Source organism: Cynocephalus volans, chromosome 4, assembly GCF_027409185.1.
Source record: "Cynocephalus volans isolate mCynVol1 chromosome 4, mCynVol1.pri, whole genome shotgun sequence".
NCBI classification, from domain to species: domain Eukaryota; kingdom Metazoa; phylum Chordata; class Mammalia; order Dermoptera; family Cynocephalidae; genus Cynocephalus; species Cynocephalus volans.
This window is the reverse complement of record NC_084463.1, coordinates 99915421-99942188: the sequence shown is the minus strand read 5'-3', so window position 1 is coordinate 99942188 and position 26768 is coordinate 99915421. Positions and strand designations below refer to the sequence as shown.

At 34.4% G+C, this 26768-nt stretch overlaps 1 protein-coding gene and 1 pseudogene across 1 annotated transcript in view; both read left to right on the top strand.

Annotated features, from left to right (window-relative positions):
- The window catches only part of RNF169 (ring finger protein 169), a 92707-nt gene that overhangs the window by 23219 nt on the left and 42720 nt on the right, over window positions 1–26768 (top strand). Inside the window, exon 2 of the mRNA XM_063095339.1 lies at window positions 17764–17837. Within this exon, the coding sequence (XP_062951409.1) occupies window positions 17764–17837 (74 nt within the window). The remainder of the gene's footprint in view (window positions 1–17763; window positions 17838–26768) is intronic.
- Window positions 16024–16188, top strand: LOC134377507 (U2 spliceosomal RNA; annotated as a pseudogene).

Below are 26768 nucleotides of genomic sequence, written 5' to 3'. Positions count from 1 at the left end.
ACAGAGTACTTAGAAGTGGGCTTGGCATACCGTAAGTGCTACATAATTGCCAACCATTGAAATGATGCTGGTGGTAGTGATAGAGATGGAAATTAGATTTTTATTATGTATTTGGCAGATACTTTTTCCAAGTTTATCTTTTGGCTTTGTTTTATTATCTTATGTTCTGCAGAAATTTAAGCTGAGTTGTAAAGATGAGTTGTTTTTAGTCCGATACGCAGTGGCTGTGGAGAGTAAGAAATGGAAGGTGAGGGCACTTCAGGCAGAGGCATGGAGGCAGAAATAACATGGTTTGGTTCAGGAACCATAAGCTGTTGATAGATTGTAAAAGTAGGCAGGGAATGAAGTGGTATGTGATATGAAGCTGAAGAGGTAGGCAGAGGCCATGTCATGTAGATGGCCTCTTACATCATACTGAAATATAAGTGGTATAGAATCAACTTGTGATTACAGAAATTTGTCTCTATGTTTAAAGACAATACATTAGTCCCTGGTTAACTGGGGATACAGCAGATATTAATATAACCATATATTTGTATCCTGCTAAATAGTTCACCAAACACTTAACAGCTTATAAGCTTTTGAATTCATTATTAATTTTATCTTATCTATAGTTCTGTGATATGGTTGTATTATTACCAAGTTACAGGTGAAGAAATTCAAATGCAAGTTGTGTTTTTGTTTTTTTATTTGTCTAAGGACAAATAGCTAGTAGTAGGAATATTCAAATAAGGATCTAATTTTTTTTCATTGTGCTGCACTCATGAGAAATTGAACCCAGGTAAAAACTCAAGCTCAGCCATGTACCAAGGGATGATTATCTTTGGATTTGAGAGTTATTAGGGTAGTATCTTCCCAGTACAGCTGAGTGAGGTTTTTTTCTAATTTTGCATTGAGTGTGGATGCTTTGACAATGACACTTCATTCCTAATGGTTGGATGCAATTAGCAAAATGCCTGATGTGTAATTTGTTTTGTTTGTTTGCCTTTATTAGTAACCACTCAACCCGCCCCAGAGAAAATCATTTTTCAGGAAGGACCTTCAAGGAAGGATGGCTATTCCTACAGTTTATATTAGACTGAATGCAATACTCAGCTTAGGTCACTGGCCACAGGTGTGTGTCATTTTTAAGGCGTCATATCCTTAGAGAGTTTCTCTTCCTGTTAAGGATAGTAGTCAGAAGATAGGCATTGAGAAAGTACTTCAACCATTGAATTCATTTAGGGATGCTAAGATATTCAGCATCTCAATGACACCTGAACTAGTTTCTAGCATTTCTTTTCTGTGAGGTGAAGGACAGGTAAGTGGTTGTTTTTGTGCTACTGAAACATTTGGAAATTCCTATGAAAGCTGGTGGAAGGATTGGTAGATTTGTGACTTAATTCCTTTGCTCTAAGCAGGATGATTTTGATTTGCCTTTTCTGGTTTGAACTTGACATCTTATTTTTCTGCTTTTGTGGTAGCACATATTGCTGGCATTTTAACCACAATTCTCCCTTTGGGGTGGAGGAAGCTGACACGTGACCCTAGGAAGGTGAGGGAAGTAAAGAGGAAATTAAGAAAAGTAAAGTCCCATATCAACAGCAAAAACTGCTTTATTGCAAATGACTATTCTTTCTTTCTTAAAAATCAGGGAACCTGAAAGATTGATAACATCTTAGTTTAATTAATAATGTTGAATGCGTACATATTCTCCATTCAGCTTTAAGAGACATTGTGAAAGACTTGGATCTAAAAGCGGAGATTTTCATTTTTCTGGTCTATTTCTCATAATAGTCTAGGTAGATTGAAATACCACATTTCATAAGTCTTCAAATACATTATTTTGATGTTATAACTACTCTTATGTAAGTTTAAAATTCTAATAGCATTTAACCCATAACATTAAAACTTAGTGGAATTTTAAAGAATTTAGAGAAACATATGAAGTAAGAAATAAAAGTATTGTTACTGAATCATTAACTTTATAAGTTATCTAATGTGTTGCCTTCATTTATCAGGTAGAAATTGAGATCTAAAAAGATTTTAAGTGCATGACAAGTGTGTTTGTCTCTCTCTCTGTGTGTGTGTGTGTGTGTGTGTGTGTGTGTGTGTGTGAATGTGTGTGTATGTGTGTGTTGAGAGGTCCCCAAGCTCACCCACGGGTTCAGAGATTCACTAGGAGGACTTACAGGATGCAGCACACTTATGATTTATTACAGTGTAATAAATAATGATTATTACAGGTTACAGAGCAAAATCAGTAGAGGGAAAAGGCGTGTGAGACAAAGACTGGGGAAATCAAGAATAAGTTTCTAGATTCTTCTCTCAGTGGAGGCACACAGAGTGTGCTTAATTCTTCCAACAAAGAGTTGTGACAAAATGTGTGAAATGTTGCCAACCAGGAAAACTTGCTAGAGACTTAGTGCTCAGGGTTTTTATTGGGTGCTGGTCACATAGGTACCTTTTGCATAGAATGTGCCAAAATTTCATATTCCTAGCAAGAAAACAGGTGTTTAGCATAAATTATATTGTTCCTACAAACAAATTAGGTACAGTGAACTACTCTTATCCATTAGGGAGGATGGGAACCTTCCTGAAATCTAAATTCATAAGTACATAGGGCCAGCCTTGTAAGCAGGAATTTTTAAGGATAGTTGGTTAGGCCCACTATGTCACCTTTTTCTGCACTGTATGTGTGTATGTGTGCATACACATGCGCACCATTTAGTATGTAGTGTGCTCTTATTAAATGTTAGCGGTTTTATTTATTATAGGGATTCTTCATTGATTACTACTACTAGTTTTAATTGTGGTCTTCTGCATTCCTATTATGTAGGTTGGCTAGTACTTTTATCCCCATTTGATAGATGAGGACACCAAGGCAAGAGAAGCTGACATTTCTATATACTCTCACTTAATTGACAGAGCAAGATCTGAACCTAATGTTAAGCTCTTTTTGCAAGCTTACAGGAAAAAACTGGGATTTTTTTTTCCTTCTTAGCATTTCTAGAGGGCTTTTCTAAAATAGGAAATAGGATCGTATGTTTTAGTATCGCACTAGACCAATTCACAACTTTTTATGCTTAACTGTTTTATTATTCAAGAAGTACTTTAAGCTATCTATATAATTTTTGAGCTTTTGTGCAAGATACCATTTAATGTAGCACTGTCCTGTTGTGGCAAAAAAATGATCTGGACTAGCATTTTGTATCCTCAGAGCATTAAACATCATTAATCTTAGTCCAAGAGTAAGCTGACTTATATCAGTACTGATTTTGGTGACTATAAATGGGTCCCCCCGCCCCCCGACACCTGCCCATTTTACCTTTTGTTCTCAAATAAGTCAGAGGCATAGTAACATTTAAGTCAGTGTGCTGAGTTCATACTTGAACTTATATGTGAACTTTAAGATTTCTTAATAAATATCCCAAAGTGGATTTACCTTTTCATGTAATATAGGTATCAAAGCAGTTGGATCATTATCTTTGTTTCTTACAAGTTGTACTAGCAAATAAATCAAACCAAAGCACAATTTAAAGAGTGTTATCCCACAAACCTCAGAGACATTTTTATACTTAATTCTGCTACATGCTACTCTGCTGGCTGAAATAGTTTACAAAGTATTTTCACTTCCATTCATTTGATCCTTGTAATAGTCTGTTGGGATAGGTTATTCTGATTTTACAGAAGAGGAAGTTGAGACTGACTTTTCTGAGGTTTTGAAGCTTCCAAATTGAGGTTCAGGCTTTTAACTTTAGATTACACTATATAAAAGATGGCGTTGAGCTCTTGAGACAATTTGTACCAAATGTCAGCAAGAACCATTTTAGAGAAAGCAGATCCTCCAACAGTAAGTAAAAATTATCATTTCTACCATGTTATCACTAAAATAATTTTGGTCTTTTGAGTTGGACTTATTTATAAGACTGAATAAGATTATACTCCTTATATTGCTCCACAAATAAAAATAAAGATTTATAATTTTTTAAAGCAGATCTGTGAAGAATCTTATGCTTAGTGCCAGGAGAAACTATGATAAAATTTAATATATCTTGGCCTGAGAAAGATCTTCTGAAATATACAAAATGCAGAAGCCATAAAAGAAAACATTCATTAATGTAACTACATAAAAATAACACTATAAGCAAAATCAACAGAAATGGTAAGCTCGGGAAAGTATTGCTATTCATGTGACATAGGGTTAATTTTCCTTATACAGAGAGAACTTTAAGAAATCAAGAAAAGTTAGAAGGAGGAATAAAGGAAATATGTGTACATTTCAAATCCAAGGAAATGCAAATTACTCTTAACCATTTGAAAAGTACTCAGTTTCACTCATGAAATAAGTATATAGACATAAAATTTTACCTATTAGATTGTCAAAGATAAAAAAATTTTTAAATTCATTGTGTTGGAAAAGATGTGAGGAAATGGCAGTCTTATGTACTGCTGTGGAACTGTAGTTGGTTGATTGATACAGGCTTCATGAAGAAAGGGTGATTTGGTATAATTTGTCAAAAAGCACATAATTCATTGACCCAGCAATTCTGATTCCAGCAGTTTATCCTTGGATATACTTGCATACATGCAAAAGAATATATATATATCCTCTCTCTCTCTCTCTCTCTCTCTCTCTCTATATATATATATATATATATATATATGCAAGATTATTTGTTACAGCATTGTTTTAATAGTCTCAGGAAATTTAAACTCACTTTGATGTCTATATTTAGGCCCCCCTTTTTGTTCTTAGTATTATTTTATCTTTTCTCTTTTTTTCTTAACCAGGCTGGTTTATTGGTCATTTCAAAGTATCATGTAAAAAATGGAATCAGCCAGGGTTGTTAGTTGCAGTCAGCAGAAATTGACATTGACACATTTAATCAGAAAAGAGAAAGAATATTTGGTAACCCAGAATCACCAACCAGGTAGCTAGAAAACTAGGCTTGGAAAATTGCAACCATGGTGAAAGAGCAAAATCTGTTTGCTCTAAGGAATTATTAAAAGAAAAACTCTAGACAAATTTAAGAGTTTAATTGAGCAAAGAACAATTCACGAATTGGGCAGCCCCCAGAACCAGAATAGGTTTAGAGTGGCTTCAGGGCTGTCACATGGTTGGATAACACTCATGGTAGAAAAAGGAAAGTGACCTATGGAAAATGGAAGTGAGGTACAGAAACAGCTGGATTGGTTACAGTTGGGCATTTGCCTTATTTAAATCTGGCTTTAATAGTTGGTTGCCTGAGGTTGACTGAAGTTTGGCTGCTGTGATAGGCTGACTCTCAGCTATTTGTTACAAGGGTAGGTTTCAGTCTGTTTACATGTCGAGTTAGGCTGCAGTTCACTAAGTATGGGGAAACCTTAGGTTAAACTTAAAATATGTACAGAGGGAGCTTTAGGCCAAACTTAATTTAACAGAATATGTATTCTGTTCATTGGATACGTACATACAAGTATATATATGATCAAATTTGTTAACTTTTTGTTCAATCTTTCTATATTTTCACTACCTTTTGGTCTACCTGTTCTAAATTGTGGTATGTTAAATTTTTTGACCATAATTTTAGATTAATTTTTTCTTACACTTTTATTAGCTTTTGCTGTGTTATAGGGTCATACAAGGTCATGACTGTTCTATCTTCTTGGTGGGTTGCTTTTTTTAATATTTTAAATAGTAAGGAAGACTTTAATAAAGGAGGGGGGTACTACAGTGGGGTTTGTAGTAGGGAAGAGAGATTGAGTTCAACTCCAGATGGGTTACTTTTTTGAAATCACTATATTATTTCTCTCTTTATTTCTATTAAAGCTATTCTGCATGCTTTGCCATGCACTTGCTCTGTTGCCTGGGGCAAGTCATTTAATCTCTCATTTTTCTTATTGTAAAATGGGTATAATACCTACCTTATAAAGTTTCTGTGAAATCATTGAGAAAATATATATGAAGCATCTTACATGCGTAGTAATAGGTTTTCAGTAAATAGATTTAAAGTACTTCTTTGAGGCCGGCCCGTGGCTCACTCGGTAGAGTGCGGTGCTGATAACACTAAGGCCACGGGTTCGGATCCTATATAGGGATGGCCGGTTTGCTCACTGGCTGAGCATGGTGCTGACAACACCAAGCCAAGGGTTGAGATCCCCTTACCGGTCATCTTTAAAAAAAAAAAAAGTACTTCTTTGAAGATATAGACTGGCTGAATGGACTAAAAAACAAGACCCAACTATATGCTGCCTACAAGAAACTCATTTTACCTGTAGAGACATACATAGACTAAAAGTGAAGAGATGGAAGAAGATATTCCATGCAAACAGGAACCCAAAACAAGCAGGAGTAGCTATACTTATATCAGATAAAATAGACTTTAAACCAAAACCAGTAAAGAGACAAAGTCATTATATAATGATAAAGGGATGAATTTAGTAAGAGGATATAACAGTTATACATGCACTCAGCACCAGAGCACTCAGATATATAAAGCAAATACTGGATCTAAAGGGAGAGATAGACCCCAGTACAGTAATAGTTTGGGACTTTAACTCTGTTAGCATTGGACAGATCATCTAGAAAGAAAATCAACAAAGAAACATTGGATTTAAACTGCACTATAGATCAAATGGACCTAAGAGACACTTACAGAACATTTCATCCAATTGCAAAATACACACTCTTCTCACACATGGATCATTCCAGGATAAACCATATTGTAGGCCACAAATCAATTCTGAACAAATTTTTAAAAATTGAAATTATTTGAAATATCTTTTCAGACCACAATGGAATAAAACTAGAACTTAATTACAAGAGAAACTTTAGAAACTGTACAGATACATGGAAATTAATGTACTCCTGAATGACCAATAGGTCAAAGAAGAAATTAAGGAGGAAATAAAAAATTCCTTAAAACAAATGAAAATGGAAACACAACATAACAAAATCTATGGGATACTGCAAAAGCAGCACTAATAGGAAAGTTAAGAGGGAAGTTTATTACAGGAAGTGCTTACATAAAAAAGATAGATTCCAAATAAACAGCCTAACATTGCACCTCAAGGAACTGGAAACGCAAGAACAATCCAATCCTCAAATTAGTAGATGAAAAGAAATAATAAAGATGAGGACAGAATGAGATACTGAAAAAAATGATACAGTATGTTGATGAAATGAATAGTTGATTTTTGGAAAGATAAGTAAAATTGACATCCATTAGCTAGACTAAGAAAAAAAGAGGGAAGACCCAAGTAAAGAAAATTAGAAATGAAAAAGGGAACATTTGAGTTGATACCACAGAAACACAAAGAACCATTAGAGACTATTATGAACAACTATAAACCAACAAATTGGAAGATCTAGAAGAAATGGATAAACTTCCAGACACATACAAACTTCCAAGACTAAACCATGAAGAAACAGGAAATCTGAACAGACCAATAATAAGTAGTGAGATTGAATTAATAATTAGTAGTCTCCTGACCAAGAAAAGCCCTGGACCAGATGGCTTCACTGCTGAATTCTACCATACTTTTTCAGGAAGAATTAATACCAGTTCTTTTAAAACTATTACAGAAAATCAAAGCAGAGGGTATTCTTCCAAGCTCATTCTATGAGGCCAGTATCACCCTGATACCAAAATCAGACAAGGACAGAACAACAACAACAACAAAACCTACAGGCCAATGTGCCTGATGATCATAGACGCAAAGATTCTCAACAAAATACTTGCAAACCAAATTCAACAGCACATCAAAAAGATTTTATATCACAATCAAGTGTAATTTACCCCAGGGAAGTAAGGATAGTTCAACATATGCAAATCAATAAATGTGATACACCAGCAAAATGAAGAACAAAAACCATATGATCATCTCAATAGATGCAGAAAAAGCATTTGATAAAATTCAACATCTCTTCATGATAAAAACTCAACAAATTAGGGACAGAAGGAAAGTATCTCAACACAGTAAAGGTCATATATAATAAACCCACAGCTAACATTCTACTGAATGAGGAAAAGTTGAAAGCTTTTGCTTTAAGAACAAGACAAAGCTTACTTTCACCACTCTTATTTAACATGGTACTGGAAGTTCTAGCCATAGCACTTAGGCAAGAGAAAGAAATAAAGTGCATCCAAGTTGGAAATGAGGAAGCCAAATTTTTCCAGTTTGCAGATGACATGATCAAAAAACCTAACATGATATAGAATCATGATATAGAAAAACCTAAAGACTACACCAAAAAACTCTTAGAACTGATAAACAAATTCTGTAAAGTGACAGGATACAAAATCAACACACAAAAATCAGTAGCATTTCTATATACCAACAGTGAACTAGGTAAACATGAAGTCAAGAAAGCAATCAAATTTGCAATAGCTACCAAAACATAAAATACCTAGGAATAAATTTGACCAAGGAGGTAAAACTATGAAAACTATAAAACATGGATGAAAGAAGTTAAAGAGGACACATGCAAAAAATGGAAAAACATCCTATGTTCATGAATGAGATACTCATCCATGTTAATGGAATAGTTAATATTATAAGAATAACCATACTACCCAAAGCAATCTACAGATTCAGTGTAATTCCCATCAAAATACCAGTGACATTCTAAACACAAACAAACAAAAATTCTAAAATTCATGTGGAACTACAAAAGACCTCAATTAGCCAAAGTAGTCCTGAGCAAAAAACACAAAGCTGGAGGCATTACACTACTTGTCTTCAAAATATACTACAAAGCTATACTAATTAAAACAGCATGGTATTGGCATAAAAACATTCGCATAGATCAATGGACCAGAATAGAGAACCCAGAAATAAATCCATGTATATACAGCCAACTAATTTTTCACAAAGGTGCCGGGAATATACACTGGGGAAAGAACATCCTCTTTAATAAATGGTGCTGGGAAACTGGATATCCATATGTAGAAGAAGAAAACTAAATTCCAACTTCTCACTTTTTACAAAAAATGGCTCAAAATGAATTAAACACTTAAATCTAAGACCTGAAACTATAATAGTACTAGAAGAAAACAAAGGGGAAACACTCCAAGACACTGGTCTGGGCAAAAATTTTATGGAGAAGACTTTTCAAGTACAGACAAAAGCAAATATATACATATGTGATTACATCAAACTAAATAGCTTCTGCGCAGCAAAAGAAACAATCGACAGTGCAAAGAGGTAATCAGCAGAGCGAAAGAAAATATTTGCAAACTATTCATCTGACAAGATGTTAATATCCAGAATAGACAAGGAGCTTAACAGGAAAACCCCAAATAATCCAATTTCAAAATGGGCAAATGACCTAAATAGACATTTCTCAAAAGAAGACCAACAGACAAATCAATGGCCAACAGATAAATTTAAAAAATGCTCAACATCACTACTGAGGGAAATGCAAATCAAAACTACAATGACATGTCATCTCACCCTAGTTAGAATGGCTGATATAAAAAAACCCAAAAAATAACAAATGCCAGGATGCAGAAAAAAGGGGAGTCTCATAGTGTTGGTGGGAATGTAAATTAGTACAGCCATTTTGGCAAACAATATGAAGTTCCTCAGAATAAAAATAGAGCTACCATGTGATCCAGCAATCCCACTGCTGGGTATTTATCCAGAGGAAGGGAAATTAGCATACTGAAGAGATATCTGGGGCCGACCCCATGGCTCACTTGGGAGAGTGCGGTGCTGGGAGCGCAGCAGCGCTCCCGCCGCGGGTTCGGACTCTATATAGGGATGGCCGGTTCACTCACTGGCTGAGCGCGGTCACAAAAAAAAAAAAAGATATCTGCACCCTCATGTTTAGTGCAGCACTATGCACGATAGCCAATGTATGGAAATAACCTATGTGTCCATCAACTGATGAATGAGTAAAGAAAATGTGGTGTATATATACACAGAGTGGTATACTACTCATCCATGCAAAATAATGAAATCCTGTCATTTGTGGCAACATGGATGAGCCTAGAAGACATTATGTTAAGTGAAATAAGTCAGGAACAGAAAGATAAATACCATATGTTCTCATATGTGGGAACTAAAAAAAAGTTGCGCCTTTAGAAGTAGAGAGAATTGTGATTACCAGAGGCTGGAAAAGGGGAGGGGTTGAGGGAGTAGGGAGAAGTTTGTTAATGTATACAAAATTACAGCTAGATAAGGAAAACAAGTTATAGTGGTGCTAGGCATCTATAATTAACAATTTATTGTATGTTCTCAAATAGCAGGAAGAGAGGAGCTATAGTGTTCTCATCACAAAGAAATGATAAATTTTTGCAGTGATGAAGATGCTAATTACCCTTATTTGATCATCACAAATTGTATACACATATTGAAGTATAACTCTGTACCCCACAAATACATATAATCAGTATGTATTTATTACAAAATAAATTTTTAAAGTTTTTTTTTGCCTTAGGGGTTTTCCTTGCCCCTCGCTCCTTTCCCTTCTCTTTTATTTATTTATTTTTTCCTTCTCTTTTAAATCATCTAATTTTAAATTCTATTTGCCTATTATTGGAAATGTGCTTAAGGGATACAACTAAAATAGTCATCAGGACTTTTTTTTTTTAAACTCGGTGAAGGTGATGGAACGTTTGCCTCCTAACCCTAGGATCTAACAATTCTCTAGTACTTTGGAGAGTATTATGTTACTGTTTTCTGTATCTGCATTAAGTATAATGTTTATATCTAAGTATTTTCCACATTCCTTGATAAGCTAAATAAGGATCTTTCTAAAATAGTTGAGACAACTGAAAAAGGACAGAGGCAACTTTTTGAGGAGCCTACTTTTTTAGAATAAGTATTTATTAACCTCAATGGGATGTAGTGTTATTAGTGAGTCTTAAAATTAATACTATATTTAGACCACTAAATATACATAGACGGTAGAAAGAAGTATAATATACCTTTAAAATACTGAAAGGAAAAACTGCCAGCCAAGAATATTATGCCCAGCAAGGCTGTCCTTCAGAAATGAGGGGAAAATAGTGTATTTTCCAAAAAAAAAAAAAAAAAACTTCAGTAGCTCACCACCACATGACCAGCCCTACAAGAAATCCTCAAGGAAGCCCTGCATCTGGAATCTGAAAAACAATAATCACTACCATGAATACACAAGAAAGAACAAAACCCATTGGTTGAACAAAAATGCAATTGAGAGAGAAAGAAACTAAATCTTATCACCACAAAAAGCCATAGTGACAACGTAATAATGCCTCTGCTTTATTCTGATTTTAGTTATTTTGGTCTTCTCTCTTTTTTCTTGGTCAGTCTACATAAAGATTTGCAAATTTTGTTGATCTTCTAAAGAATCGACTTTTGGTTTTGTTGATTTTTCTCTATTTTTTTAAATTCCCTGTTTTATATATTTCTGTTGTAATCTTTGTTATTTCCTACTTATCTCTACTTTTGGTTTAGTTTGCTCTACTTTTTCTGTTTTCTTAAGGTAGAAGTTTACATTACCAATTTGAGATTTAAAAAAAATTTTTAATATAGATGTTTGCAAGTATGAATCTTCCTTTAAGCACTGCAAAAAGGAAAAAAAAAGAATTTGGGGGCAATAGGCTTTTAAAATGACAAATTAATTCCATGTATTTTTTTAGACCACAATGGATTAAAACTAGAGATCAATAACAAATGGAACTCTGGAAACTATACAAATACATGGAAATTAAACAACATTGTACTTAATGACATATGGGTCCAAGAAGAAATTAGGAAATCAAAAAATTTATTGAAACTAATGAAAATAATGACACATCATACCAAAACCTGTGGGATATTGCAAAAGCAGTACTAAGGGGAAATTTATTGCAATAAATGCTTACTGCAGAAGAATGGAAAGATGGCAAGTAAACAACCTAACCCTTCATCTTAAAGAACTAGAAAAACAACAATCCAAACCCAAAGTTAGTAGACAGAAAGAAGTAATTAAGATAAGAGCAGAACTAAATGAAATAGAAACCAAAAAATGATACAAAAGATCAATGAAACAAAAAGTTGTTTTTTTGAGAAGATAAAATTTACAAGCCATTAGCAAGGCTAACTGAAAAAAGAAGATACAAATAACAAAAATTAGAAATGAAAAAAGGAGATATTACAACCAATACCTCAGAAATACAAGGAATCATTAGAGACTACTATAAACAACTATGCACCAACAAATTAGAAAATCTGGAGGAAATGGATAAATTTCTAGACACACACAAGCTACCAAGACTGAACCAAGAAGACGTAGAAAATCTGAACAGACCAATAACAATCGAAGAGATTGAAGCTATAATCAGCAGTTTCGCAAAAAAGAAAAGCCCAGAACCAGATGGCTTCACTGCAGAATTCTACCAAACCTCTAAAGAAGAATTAATACCAGTTCTCTACAAACTATTCCAAAAAATCGAAACAGAGGCCATTCTCCTGAACCCATTCTATGAGGCAAACATCACCCTGATACCAAAACCAGACAAAGATACAACAAAAAAGAAGACTACAGACCAATATCTTTGATAAATAATAGATGCAAAATTCTCAATAAAATACTAACTAATAAAATACAGCAACATATACATAAAATTATACACCATGATCAAGTGGGATTCATCCCAGGGATGCAAGGTTGGTTCAACATATGCAAATCAATAAATGCGATATACCACATCAGCAGAATCAAAGACAAAAACCATATAATCATCTCTATGGATGCTGAAAAAGCATTTGACAAAATTCACCATTCATTCATGATAAAGACTATAAATTGGGTATAGAAAGAAAGTATCTCAACACAATTAAAGCCGTATATGACAAACCCACTGCCAGTATCATCCTGAATGGGATGTATCATCCTTAAGAACAGGAACAAGACAAGGATGCCCACTCTTGCCATTCCTATTTAACACAGCATTGGAAGTACTAGCCAGAGCAATCAGAGAAGAGAAGGAAATAAAGGGCATCCAGGTTAGAAAAGATGAAGTCAAAGTGTCCCTGTTTGCAGATGACATGATCCTATATATAGAACAGCCTAAACACTCTACAAAAAACCTCTTAGAGTTGATAAATGATTTCAGCAAAGTTGCAGGATAGAAAATCAACATGCAAAAATCAATAGCATCTTTATACTCTGAGAATGAACTAGCAGAAAAAGAAATCAAAGAAGCTAGCCCATTTACAATAGTCACCAAAAAATATAAAATACCTAGGCATAAAGTTAACCAAGGATGTGAAAAATCTCTGCAATGAGAACTGCAAACCACTGTTGAGAAATTAAAGTGGACACAAGAAGATGGAAAGATATCCCATACTCTTGGATTGGAAGAATTAACATTATGAAAATGTCCATACTACCCAAAGTGATCTACAGATTCAACACAATCCCCATCAAAATTCCAATGACATTCTTCTCAGAAATGGAAAAAAAACAATTCTGACGTTCATGCAGAGTAACAAAAGACTGAATAGCCAAAGCAATCCTGAGGGGAAAAAAAAAAAAAAACAACCAAAAAACAAAAAACTGGAGGCATAACACTACCTGACTTTAAACTACACTACAAAGCTATAGTAACCAAAACATCATGGTATGGACATAAAAACAGACATATGGACCAATGGAACAGAATAGAGAATCCAGAAATCAACCCATACACCTACAGCCATCTGATCTTTGACAAAGGCACCAAGACTACACACTGGAGAAGAGAATGCCTCTTCAGTAAATGGTGCTGTGAAAATTGGACATCCATATGTAGAAGAATGAAGCTAGATTCATACCTCTCACCATATACCAAAATCAACTGAAAGTGGATTAAAGAATTAAATATACATCCTGATACAATAAAACTCCTCAAAGAAAACATAGGGGAAACACTTCAGGAAGTAGGATTGGGCATAGACTTTATGAATACAACACCAAAAGCATGGGCAACCAAAGGAAAAAATAAACAAATGGGATTATATCAAACTAAAAAATTTATGCACAGCAAAAGAAACAATTAACAGAGTGAAAAGACAACCAACAGAGTGGGAGAAAATATTTGCAAATTATGCATCTGACAAAGGATTAATATCCAGAATATACAAGGAACTAAAACAACTTAATGCAAAAAAACAAGTAACCCAATTAAAAAATAGGCAAAGGATCTGAATAGGCATTTCTCAAAGAAAGATAAACAAATGGCCTGTAGCCATGTGAGAAAATGCTCAACATCACTCATGATTTGGGAAATGTAAATCAAAATCACTTTGAGAGATCATCTTACTCTAGTTAAGATGGCTAATATCTGATAGACTCAGAATGATAAATGCTGGTGAGGATGTGGAGATAAAGGAACCCTCGTACACTGTTGGTGGGACTGCAAAATGGTGCAGCCTTTATGGAAAATGGTTTGGAGGTTCCTCAAACAATTACAGATAGATCTACCATATGATCCAGCTGTACAACTGCTGGGTATATACCCAAAGGAATGGAAATCATCATGTTGAAGGGATCTGTGTACTTCCATGTTTATTGTAGCGCTATTTACAATAGCAAAGAGTTGGAACTGCCTGAATGCCCATCATCAGATGAGTGGGTAAGGAAACTGTGGTATGTCAGCACAATGGAATACTACTCTGCTGTAAAAAAAGAATGAGATGCTACCATTTGCAGCAACATGGGTGGACTTAGAGAAAATTATGTTTTCTCCAAACCACATGTTCTCACTTATATTTGGGATCTAATTAAATAAATAGATATTAAGTAGGCATTTCTCTAAGGAAGATATCCAAATGGCCAACAGACATATGAAAAAATGCTCAACATCACTCAGCATCCGGGAAATGCAAATCAAAACCACATTGAGATACCATCTAACCCCAGTTAGGATGGCTAAAATCCAAAAGACTATGAACGATAAATGCTGGCGAGGCTGCGGAGAAAAAGGAACTCTCATACATTGTTGGTGGGACTGCAAAATGGTGCAGCCTCTATGGAAAATGGTATGGAGGTTCCTTAAACAATTGCAAATAGATCTACCATACGACCCAGCCATCCCACTGTTGGGAATATACCCAGAGGAATGGAAATCATCAAGTCGAAGGTATACCTGTTCCCCAATGTTCATCGCAGCACTCTTTACAATAGCCAAGACTTGGAACCAGCCCAAATGCCCATCATCAGATGAGTGGATACGGAAAATGTGGTACATCTACACAATGGAATACTACTCAGCTATAAAAACGAATGAAATACTGCCATTTGCAACAACATGGATGGACCTTGAGAGAATTATATTAAGTGAAACAAGTCAGGCACAGAAAGAGAAATACCACATGTTCTCACTTATTGGAGGGAGCTAAAAATTAATATATAAATTCACACACACACATACACACACACACACACACACATACACACACACACACACAAACCGGGGGGGGGGAAGAAGATATAACAACCACAATTATTTGAAGTTGATACAACAAGCAAACAGAAAGGACATTGTTGGGGGGGGGAGGGAGAAGGGAGGGAGGTTTTGGTGATGGGGAGCAATAATCAGCTACAATGTATATCGACAAAATAAAATTTAAAAATAAATAAAATAAAAATAAAAAAATAAATAAAAAATAAGACATCAAAAAAAATAAAATAAATAAATAAATAGATATACAAATGAGTAAATGGAGTGGGGGGGGGGTGACACAACAATCATAATCATTCCTTGAATTTCCTAAGATAAGTGAACAGATATGTTTTTGGCCGTGAGGGGTGGGGGAAGGAGCGGGAAAAAGGAAGAATTGGTAAAGGGGCACAAAAATCAACTACATTGTATATTGATAAAATAAAAAATAAAATAAATATTTAACATTATACAAAATTTTGGCAGATTTAAATACATAGCATTTTCTCAAAAAATGTGAAAATGCATATTAGTTATTTCTTTGTAAAGACATGTAATTGTGTATGTGACATTGAAATGCCAACGAAAGTAAGATTGTTTTTCAAAGGAAAAGAGAATACAAAAAAAGTGCGACTTTTTGTAGAAAATTAAAAGCTAAAGAGGAGAGATCACTTCTTGGCCTTTTGGCTAAGATCAAGTGTAAAAGCTAAAGCAGAGAATGTAGTTAGACCAAATTAAAGTAAGTCTGTTATAATCAGGGCTAATTAGAACAGCTTGCTGTATTGGATGCTATTCTTTCTGCTCCATAACAGCTTAGCCTTATCAAAATAGTTTAGCAATTGTTTTCAAAATCAACGTCATGAATGACATGATGTGTGGGCATTTATATATTTATTGTCTTTCTGGGAAATAAAAGTCATGTTCTAGTTACTTTATTCCAAAGTAATAAAAAATAAGCTATAATGTGAAAAAATAAATGACAAATTATCTCTGAATTTCCATCTCTATCTTTAACATTTAAAAATTTTCCTTATATGTTCATATTCCTTGTGTGTTTAGTAGAAGCCAATTTAAAATAGATGTATTTATTTTGGGAAGTTTTCTTTTTGATTAAATTTTGAGGTATCAAAGTTGAAAGAAAAATTTTTATTGTATTTTTCTCTGAAAAAAATTATTTTTCTTTCAACAGTGTTTTGTAGTCTTGCACTTCTTTTGTTAATTTTATTCCTAAGTATTTTATTTTTTTAATGCTATTATAAATGGAATTGTTTCCTTAATATCATTTCAGATCATCATTCCTAATGTCTAGAAATATAACTGTTTTTTGTATATTGAATAAAAAGTGTGTACTCTTCCCCACCGTCTTGATTGCATTTAAGAATTTTATTTCTATTCTTAACTTTGATTTTTATCATCTATTTATATAACGAACATGTATTGTGTGCCTCTTATGTACCCTGATATATTAGATTTTAAAATATATACATAGAGAAGGGAGAGGGCTGGCCAGTTAGCTCAGTTGGTTAGTGTGCAGCCTTGTAACACCAAGGTCATGGGTTTGGATCCCTATACTGGCCAGCCACCAAAAGAAAAAAAAGGGGGGAGAAGACAGCGTTTCAGCTGAGAAAACAGTATAAAAGATTTAAAAGTATATGGTATATTTATGTTGTTACTAAACAGTGAAGCATCGAAAGATACAGTGCTTTAGAAAGATAAAAGTTATGATCAGTCTCTGGAGAACCCTGAATGACATGTTGAAAAGTTTGACTTTATTCTATAGGTCTATCAAAACCAGTGAAGGCTTTGATGATAAGAAAAAAAAATCAGGTTATATATTGAAAATATATACAAGATTATATACAGGTTATGTACAAGAAAATACTTTGGCAGTGTTGAGAAAGAAATAGAAAAACACAGTATTATGAATACTGAATAAAATAAATAAAACTTCAGCTCATTTAAAATGTTATTTGGTAGTATTGAACTAAGAGTTTTAAATATAGTTTTTCCTTGAGGTCTTTTAACTTGTTACTTTATCAACAGTCTCCTTCCAGACTCCCCTATATAAAATGACCTTTTTCTTCCACTCTACATTTATTTTCCTCTGTAGCATTTAGTAACGTCAATTGTAGTATATAAACCCACTTGTTTGGCTACTGTCTGTTTCCCTCTTACAAGATTGTAAGTTCCATGAGAGCAAGGAATTTTGTTCAGTGTTTCTCCCCAGTGTTTAGAACAGTGTCTAATTTATAACATTTAATAAATATTTAAGTGAACTAATAAATATTCAAATTAAGATGATCACAATGTTTTATGTGGTTTATAATGTGGGGCAGTAGTAAAATAAGGTCTTTGTTCCTTCCTAAAAAGTCTTGTTTAAAAGTTGTTTCTTTTCCCTTTCCTCCAGAGTTTATATTCAGAGCACCAATCAAATTAAGCAAGGCTGGGGAACTTCGTGAGGAATTTGAAAGCCTGAGAAAGGTATAGTATGTATATTGTCATGACATTTATTTTCTTAAATTGAAATAATGACACTAAAGAATGCTTAGTGGGAGTTTTGATTTACAGGTTGAGTATCCCTTATCCAAAATGCTTTGGACCAAAAATATTTCAGATTTTGGATTTTTTTGAATTTTTGGAATATTTGCAGAATATATACCAGTTGAGCATCCCTAATCAAAAAATCCAAAATTCACAATGCTTAAATGAGCATTTCCTTTTGAGTGTCATGTTGGTGCTCAAAAAGTTTCGGATTTTGGAGCGTTTCGATCTTTGGATTTTTGGAATAGGGATGCTCAGCCTGTACTAGGGTTTTTTAAAATTCACAATGAAGAGCTTGTCTTTCTTTATAATACCTTATACCAGTCCAGTGAGATTTGGAGCTATAATGGAAGTACAGTATACCTTAATTAATTCCTTCTTAGTTCTTTCAAAGGTAGCTCACAGGGCCGATCACAACTGCTACAATAACTGGCCATCAAGAGATGTATTCTTGGCACCTTTAACAAGTGTTATTGCTAATAATTGCTCATATTATTTTTTCTCTCATCTTGCAAGGTTCCTCTAATTATACATAGCTGGTGTTATTTTTTATTGCTTTCACTCTAAGTACTCCAGAAGAATTGTAACATAGGCCAGTAATGGGGTAGTGAGATAATTTCTTAGTTAGAAAATGTTTACCATTAGGAAAGCTTTTAGCTGTGTTCACATCATGTTATTTTTGATGTTTTCAAACTAATTGGGAATCAGCTACAGAATTAAGAGTCCAAAAAGGCTGGGAATAAGAAGTATGTTGCTGGATTTCTGTCATTCTTCCCTGGTCCTCTCCCTGTACCAGCCTTCTCTCACCCACCCTTGTAATAGATTAGGTAGTCATTCTACACATGGATATTTAATATTTTATAAAGGTAAGTAATTCACTTAATCTGATTCAGGCATCATTGTAAAACAGGAGTGAGACAATAACATTATTGTCACATTTTATATTGAATGAAAAATCAGTGTTTAGCAAAGCATCTTAAATAGAAAAGATAATGGAAAACTGCTTAATTACTATTGTTCTTTGACTTTCCCTTTTAAATGACAGTATCATATGTTGACTTGGATCCTCATGCTCCTTTTACATTGGTACACTTACAAAGCTTTTTTTTCTATATAGAAAAAAAATTATTTTCAGGAACTACATCAAAAGAACTATAGGTTCTTCTTATATTAGTCTCTCAAATTTCAGAATATGCAGATATTTACTTCCGAAATACCTTTTCAGAAACTTCGAGAATATGGGATTTTTTCTTTTGGCAGCTGGCCGGTATGGGGATCTGAACCCTTGACCTTGGTGTTATAACACTGGTCTGTAACCAGCTGAGCTAACCGGCCAACCCCCAAGAACATGGAAATTTTAAAGCCGGTTTGAGTATAATCTTAAGGAGAGAAAACAAGGAGTTGGAGAAAAAGGAGATAAAGAGAAGGCATAGTAAGATTAGAGGATTTTTATAAGCTTTGCGAAAGAGAAAGAAACCTTGATGAACTGTATTTTTGTTCTTGTTAGGAGGGAGGGACAGGACAGTGGTTTTAAAAGGAGTTGATGATGTAATGTTGTTACTGAGTGAAGGCAGGCAATCTCATCCTGTGTAAACTGGCTTGGGTTTGAGAGACACTCACCTATGTCATTTGGGGTAATTAAAAGTTAGCTACAGGGCCGAGCCCGTGGCGCACTCGGGAGAGTGCGGCGCTGGGAGCACGGCGATGCTCCTGCCGCAGGTTCGGATCCTATATGGGAATGGCCGGTGCACTCACTGGCTGAGTGCCGGTCACGAAAGAGACAAAAATAAAATAAAATAAAATAAAATAAAAAATAATAAAAGTTAGCTACAGGTTCCTCTCTCCCATCCTAATTACCCAAGTTATCATATATCCATTGTACAGTCTGAAAATGGAAATCCAAGACATAAAAGCAAAAGGTGCTAATATGGCCTATCCATACAACGGAATACTATTCAGCAATAAAAAGGAATGAAACGCTGATTCGTGCTACCACATTATGAACCTCAAAAAGATACTAAGTGAAAGAATCCAGATACAAGAGACCATATACTGTATGATTGCATTTATAGAAAATGTCCAGAATAGACAAGTGTATAGAGACAGCAGATTAGTAATTGATTGGAGCAGGGGGTGGGAACAGGAATTAACAGTAAATGGGCATGAAGGATTTTATTGGAGTGATGAAGATTTCTAAAACTGGTTTATGGTGTATTTAACAACATTGTAAATTTACTAAAAATTATTGAATTATACACTTGAAATGGGTGAACTATATGATATGTAAAATATGCCTCAAGATATAAAAAATATTAAAAGGCACTAAACATTTGGACGGAGGATTATATAGAGAAAAAGATGTCTCTTAGAATACTGTCTTCTGAAACAAAGCGAATTCTATTTATAATTATTCGGATGATTTCCCAAGGGAGGAAGACCTTTAAAAGTGTCTACTGAGCAAGGAATGGTAAATAGAAGTGAATTCTACACAACTCATTATTACTAATTTAATATATAACATAATACTAATATACTTTATTGTTTTAAGTGACAGTAAAAACCTTTATAAGGGCTATAAAAAGTTACCAAGAAATTTTATTCCCCTAATTCTAGTTCTTTCAAAAGTGTTACTATAACAATCATAGATTATCTCCTATGGTGAATTTTAGGAACAAACCAGATTGGGGTGAGGGAACTACTATACAGCAGAACTGATTTTTCTCTTTTTTTTTTTATTGGTTATGGATATTATTGTGATACAAAGCTGATTGTCACTCCTCATACCTATGATGTGAGGGCCAGATTCATACTGGCAAATTGCATTTGTACCCTGTGTCCCCCTCCCAGTTACCTCCATTTTGTAGCCCATGGAATGTTCTCTCCCTCTGCAAGTCCAATGCACTACTGTCAGAACTGATTTCTTTCAGGTACTGAACCAGGGTCTAGGGGCCTGCTAAAGACAGAGAGGTGTGTTCTTAATGTCCTCTCTAGCCTAAGGCCTTTGAGTTTTATGCATACTGAAGTTACTGTAAGTTCTAAATTTTATGATTCTGTGAATAGATTTATATCTTTAAATATGTTTGAATTTTTTTCTTTCTGCCATGTGTTGCAGTTAATTTTATCTTTTTTAACATAAGAAAAATAATGCAGAAATATGCAGAGTGAAATGTGAAAGTGCCCCTTTACCTTTCTTCCCAGTCTCTTCCTTGAGGTAACAAGTGTTAATACTTCAGTGTATATCTCAGACCCCTTATGTGCTTGTGCACACACACACACACACACACACACACACACACACACACACACACACACACGCTTTAGTTTTTTCCAGTATAAATGAGATCATAATGTATATTTATTAATTAATCACATATTTATTTTGCTCTAATATGTGTCATGCACTGTGGATACAGTGTTAAAGTTGATACCCAGGGTCCTTGACCTCAAGGGAATTCCTTTCTAGTGGGGAAGACAGACAAGAAATAAGCAAACAAGTATTTAATATATATTAATAAAGCAAGGTAAGAAGAGCTATAAGGGAATGGGAGGGAAACTTGAGGAGACACAAAAAGAGTGGTTAGTTAGTCTCTCAAAGGAGGAATCATTTGAACTGAGACCTGAAAAAGGCAAGGGAGCAAACCAAGTAAAGGTATGAGGAAGGAGCATTCCAGGCAAAGGGAGCAGCAAATGCAAAGGCCCTGAGACAGAAACAAGTCTGGCTTGTTCAAGGAACAAGGTCAGTGTAGCTGGAGCTGAGTGTGCATGTGGGAGTGGAAGGGTGGTATGAGGATTTGGTAGGAGATATGTTGGAAGACATACAAGGGCCAGGTCAAGGAAGGCCTAGCTGACACGGTAAAGAACCTAAATTTATTTTAAGTATGATGGGAAATCAGTAATATGATCTGATATTTACTTTTAAAAGGTCTCTGGTTGCTATGTGGGGAATAGATTGTAATAGGCCTCGGAGACCCCCATATAATAACTCAAACAAATTAGGTATTTGGGATTCCTGCTAAATGAGTAGATTTTTGCTGCTCTTGCCATAAAAACAAACACAGAAAAAATGGGTAACTTTGTGAGATGATGGATGTTATTTTGCTTCACTGTAGTAACCATTTTACTGTCTACATGTATCCCATAACATGATGTTGTATTCCTTAAATATGCACAATAAAGCTTATTTAAAAATCAAATTAGGAGTTTTATTTTTCTCAGGTAACAAAAAAACTGGAGGTAGGCAGACCAGGGCTAATATGGCAGCTCCATGACATCAGAGATTTGGGCTCCTTTTGTTTTTCTATTTAGACATCTTCAAGTGTACTTGTCTCCTTGTGGTGTGAGATGGCTGATCCTTCTCTAGAATCACATCCAGGCACAAGGGGACAGGCCAACTGAATGAGGTCCTTTTACAGAGCTTTTTCCAAAGACCCCCTCCCAGGGCATTCACCCGTATTTTATAGTTCAGTGTCACAGACTCCCTCTAGGTGCTAGGGAGGCTGGGAAGCATACATAATATTTTAGCTAGGTATGTTAACTTCCTGAATAAAATCAGGGCTCTCCCAATAAGGAAGCAGAAAATGGATATTGGATAGGCAGCTAGCAGTCTCTGCCTCATGAGACGACAATGAAAATAGGACCAGGTAGGACACTTTTGGAGTAAGCAATGTGTTGGGTTTAACCAGGCTTGGAATTTTGCATGAAGTATGACAGAGTGAGAGGTGCAGTGGACTTGAAGTTGTATACAAGGAAGTTATTATAGTTTTGGATCATGGATCTAGGTTATATAAAGACATGAGGGATATAATGGACAATGAAAGAGTGTAGGGTTAATGAACTGGAAGCTTTGGTGGTGAAAAAGAATATTAAAAGTAGGATCACTAGCATATAATTAAAACTGGAAAGCTAGGAAATGGTGATCTAAATGTGAAAGGCTTAAATGGGAAGTGGTTAAATTGGAAGGTGGTTTATTTATTGGACATCATGAGGTTTAGTTTATGACCCTGGGAGTAGATAACTGAGATAGGATGGAGGAAAGATTTATTTAACCAGGAGACAAAGGAACTGAGAGAGTACACTGATATTGAAATCTTTGGGAATGATCACATGAGTAGTTGGAGAGAGAATGAAATTTAGGTGCTAAGTTTTACTGTGAATAGGGGGAGTGGCGAAGAGGGATCATGGGTGATACAGTTTGATGATAAATTCTTCAGAGAAGCTAGGATTTTTGAGGAATATGATCTATTGTATGACTTGCTTTTTTTACTTAATTTTTTTTTCAGGAGGAGGGGTCTTTTATATAGGTATGTTTTTATTCTGCATATCTCATAGTATGGAGGAAGCATAATTCACTTAGCCATTCCATTATCATTGGCCATTTATTTTTTTATTTTATTATTTATTTTTTTTAAAAGATGACTGGTAAGGGGATCTCAACCCTTGGCTTGGTGTTGTCAGCACCACGCTCAGCCAGTGAGCAAACCAGCCATCCCTATATAGGATCCGAACCCGTGGCCTTGGTGTTATCAGCACCGCACTCTACCGAGTGAGCCACAGACCGGCCTTCATTGGCCATTTAAATTGTTTCCTGTTTCCCTCAATTTTAAAGAGATGCAGCGCTGAGTACCCATGAACATATATGAGCAAATACATCCTTTAGGTTAAATTCCTAGAAGTAAAAGTGGGAAATGGAATATACACTTTTTGTATTTTCGTAGATGTTAACAAATTGCCTTTTACCAACATCATGCTCTATCCAGCTGAGCTAACCAGCCAGCCCAACAAATGCCTTTCAAAAAGAGTTTTTCAACTTATTCTCTCACCAACAGTAAAAGAATGTTTCTCTTCCTCAAATCCTTGCCAAACCTTTATCATTGTTCTTGATATTTTACCAATTTGCTAGATATAAATATCTCACTGTTTTTATTTACATTTCCCTGATTATTAGAGAGGAGCAACATCTTATGTTTATCGGCCACTTACATATTTTCTGTGATTTCTCTTTTATATTTTTCTGCGATTTCTTGTTTATAACCTCTAGATGTTATCCTTCCATCTTTTGGGTATTTGTGACTTTGACTGCTGATGGCATGCTTTTTTTTTTTGTTTTTCTGTGTTCTCATAGATTTATTCTTTTAAAAAGAAATTTTCTGACATTTTATGGCATTTTAAGTGGAAGGAGAATATTAACACATCCTAACACCTCCATCTTGATACATTGCTTGATAGAAATAATTTTGTTGTATTTGTTCTTGTAATTAAAGGTCTGCAATAAATGCATATTGAAATAAAAAATAATTTTTAAGAAGAATTTCAATATTGATCTCTTTATTTTTCCATTTTATGTGAGACTGTTAGTCATCTTTGTCTTTTGAAATAATTGATTCATCTCTGTAAGCTGTTTGTTGTTTAGATTAAGCTTATTATTTGCACCATTAGTTCTTCTGCTTATATAATTTGTTAGATGCTTAACTCTGACCATGTGGTTAAATAATAGTTGTTTTATTTTAGTGATGGGAAACTGCATGCTCTTGTTTTTCTTTTTTGAATCATTGAACTCTGAAAGATTGAAGGTGGGAAAAAGAAACCAGCCTGTGCTTCTAGGCTATATATCTCTCTGGTTTCTGTAGTGGGAAAGATGAACTGCTTTCAGTAATTCTGTGGATCACATGAGTGGTTTAGGCTTACTCTGGATTGGTTTGCTGACCTATCTGGTTTTTTTTCTTCCTCCCCTCTGGTTCATTTTTAAGGAGTATTTTCTCCTCATTGTTGGCCAAATTATTCAAGAAGTAGCATGCACTTCCTAGTCCTTAGCCAGGGAACAGAGTAATCAGATATGGGCATTGGGTTACTGAAGAGAATCAATAGTAGCTCTATAAAGCAGTCATTAACTTTTGTGAAGGGATTTTTTTAAAAGTAAGAAAACTTTTAAGACCTAATTATCTTTGAAATTATATTTCAAAAATTCCTTTTATTGTCTTTCTGCCTAGAACTGTAAAATATGAAATATTTTATTGAATACTGAATCTTGAGCTGGCCTTCCCCTTGTTTTTTAAAATTTACTTATTTTAGAAGAAGCCTGTATTTACCTAGAAAGTTTAAAATAATGTGCTATCACACCACAGAAAAAACAGGTTGTTGGCTTATTTTTTAAAGTTTTTTCCTATTAGATTATAAATCTTTCAAGATGGATCTGTTTGTTTTAGTCTCTTTAACTCTACCACATCTAATATAATATCTTGCACATATGTATTTACCAAATGCTTATTGAATTGAATTGCTGATCATCTAGTTTGAAAGCCTCTTCTTTTATGAGAAATGACTTGTTTAAGGATGTACAGCTGGTCATGATAGAGCTAGATGCATTTAAAAATGTCTAGGGTTCTTTTTGCTACATTATTTGCTATTTTTTTCTTCTTTCCTTTGAAATGTTATATAATCTTTGAGGAAATTCTCACTTTTTGCATGTGCTGGCATGCCTCTTTTACAAACAGAAAATAGGTACGGGATCTCATATATATATTTAAGAACAGGTAAGATGTTTGGAACTAAGGAGAAGGAAAACTTTGAAAAGAATATGTTTTAATTGTGACTACACGAGGGGAAAACAGCTTATAGGATCTTAAAATCTAAGAATGTTAGACATGGTTGTCTCCTTTTGCTGTTTACAACTACCCAGATGAGGAGAAACAGCTTTATCAAGTAATGTGCTTTTCAGAGAAGAGAACACACTTGGGAAATTCAAAGCATGATCAAATTTAATTAGAATAGCAGGTTACTCAGGTTATTTCTGCAATGTGCTGTTTTTCCTTGTCTCTTTCATTTATGAGAGGGAGGATCAGTAGTTATAAGATTACTGTAATGGTATAATTGTTTTTATGGTTTAGAGAATAGTTCAAATAAAATCATTTCAAAACTTCTTGAAAGCCAAATTAGGGAATTTTCCAGAATCAGCAGCAACTATTCTGTCTCTAGTACAAAATAAAATATTTTGTTAAAGTGTCTGATTAGTGAAGCTTTTAATAAATTAGAATAGCTTTATTTTTTTTCCACTTATAAAAGTAAGCAGCATTGTTTACAATTCCCTGAATTGTTAAAAAAAAAAAAAAAGTTCAGTTTATAAAAAATGTTTAAAGAAAGGAAAAATCACCAGTAATCATGTCACATAATAAGCATATTTAATGTATTTTCTCTCTCTCTTTCATTTTCTGTTTTTTATTTTAACATTTACTTGTACATTTTTTGTGAGATACAGTCTGTTGTTTCAATACGTGCATATACTGCACAATGATTCACTTAGGGTAGACAGCATAGTTTTGTACCTGATAGTCCACCATTTCTCCTCACCTCAGCCCCACACCCCCACCCTCCTAACTTCTGGTAACCATTATTCTACTCTCTACTTATCTCGATAACCATATTTAAATGCTTATCATAAATTTAAACTTAAACTTTCTCAGTAGATTTAGGATCATGCTATACATGCCATTTTTACTGCCCTTTTTTATTTAGCACATCATATGAAGCTTTCTATGTCAATAAATATAAATCTATGTCAACATTGTTAACGGCTATATAGAATTACAGAAAATATGGTTGTAATATATCATACGTATGTCAGGATTTTCCTTAAAGCCAAACCATTCAAGTAAGAGAAATAACTTTTAAAAATATAATAATATGTAAAAAAGATTCAACAAGATAAATTTATTTTAAAAATACACATCTCTAGCCAGATTTTGTAAAAATTCACAAGTAATTTGCTTTCAGTGATGAGTGCTCCTTCTGAAATTGTGAACTTGGTTATATTTAAGTGGATTGAGATCAGGGTTTAAGGTCTCATTTGCTACTTACATCTGAGAGTCAATGTTTTGT